The 756-nt window shown below is 50.0% G+C and overlaps 1 protein-coding gene across 1 annotated transcript; it reads right to left on the bottom strand.

Annotated features, from left to right (window-relative positions):
- Nucleotides 1-175: 175 nt before the first annotated feature.
- H310_14071 (hypothetical protein) lies at nt 176-460 on the bottom strand (the record flags this gene model as incomplete). The annotated part of the gene is made up of 2 exons (XM_008881810.1): nt 176-307; nt 362-460. The coding sequence occupies 2 exons, from the start codon at nt 458-460 to the stop codon at nt 176-178; spliced, it is 231 nt and encodes a 76-aa protein (XP_008880032.1).
- Nucleotides 461-756: the final 296 nt, after the last annotated feature.

The following is a 756-nucleotide window of genomic DNA, read 5'->3' as shown; positions in this document are numbered from 1 at the left end:
TCCGAGGTGTCACTTTTAGCGTCGACGCCAATCTTACACCAAATACGGCGTGGTGGCATGTCATAATACACTGCCGTGTCGTCGAAATTAATGATGTCGTGCAATGGGACGTTGCTGTGCTTGGACCAAAACGTTGAGGCAAATATTTCCTTCTTCTCAGACAGCTCCGCTTGCTTTAATTTGGAGAAGCAAGGAACTCGCTGAGAAAATCCTTGACGGTGACCAAAGCGTTGGCACAAGCTGAGGAGTCCAGCGTAGACAGCGCCTTCTCGCCTAAATGCTGGTCGACCCAAGTTGGTTGGTGGGTCTTTATCCACGTGATCATGTGGGCCGTGGTGAGGTGGTGGCCCTCATCTCGTACATTTCGCATTAAATGCACCAAGTCGTCAGTAAAATTCGTTACGACGAGTCTACCTTGGCCCCCAAGGGTAGGGAGTTCCTTATTGCGCTGGGTTGACATGTAGCGGTCTTTTTTACTGAGCCGCGGCAGCCATGTCGAACAAGGCACCCCTTCTGAAGCGCAAATAGAACTCACGGAAAGCGTCAAGTTCTCATAAGCAATCATCAGCTTTATGCGAGTGTCGGTGCTATTTCGCCGCTGGACGCGCTGCGGGAGGTCCGGTGTTGGCATCAAATTCAAAGTGCGAGGGATTTTTGAATCGACCAATGGGTATTTATCCAATCCCTGCGTGAAATGTAATTGTGACAATATTTCGCCGAAACGGCGTTGCTCATCGGATTCGAGTACCACTTTGT

This window comes from Aphanomyces invadans (assembly GCF_000520115.1).
Source record: "Aphanomyces invadans strain NJM9701 unplaced genomic scaffold supercont1.60, whole genome shotgun sequence".
NCBI classification, from domain to species: domain Eukaryota; phylum Oomycota; class Saprolegniomycetes; order Saprolegniales; family Verrucalvaceae; genus Aphanomyces; species Aphanomyces invadans.
Note: the sequence above shows the minus strand (reverse complement) of the source record. Positions and strands in the feature narration are given on the sequence as shown.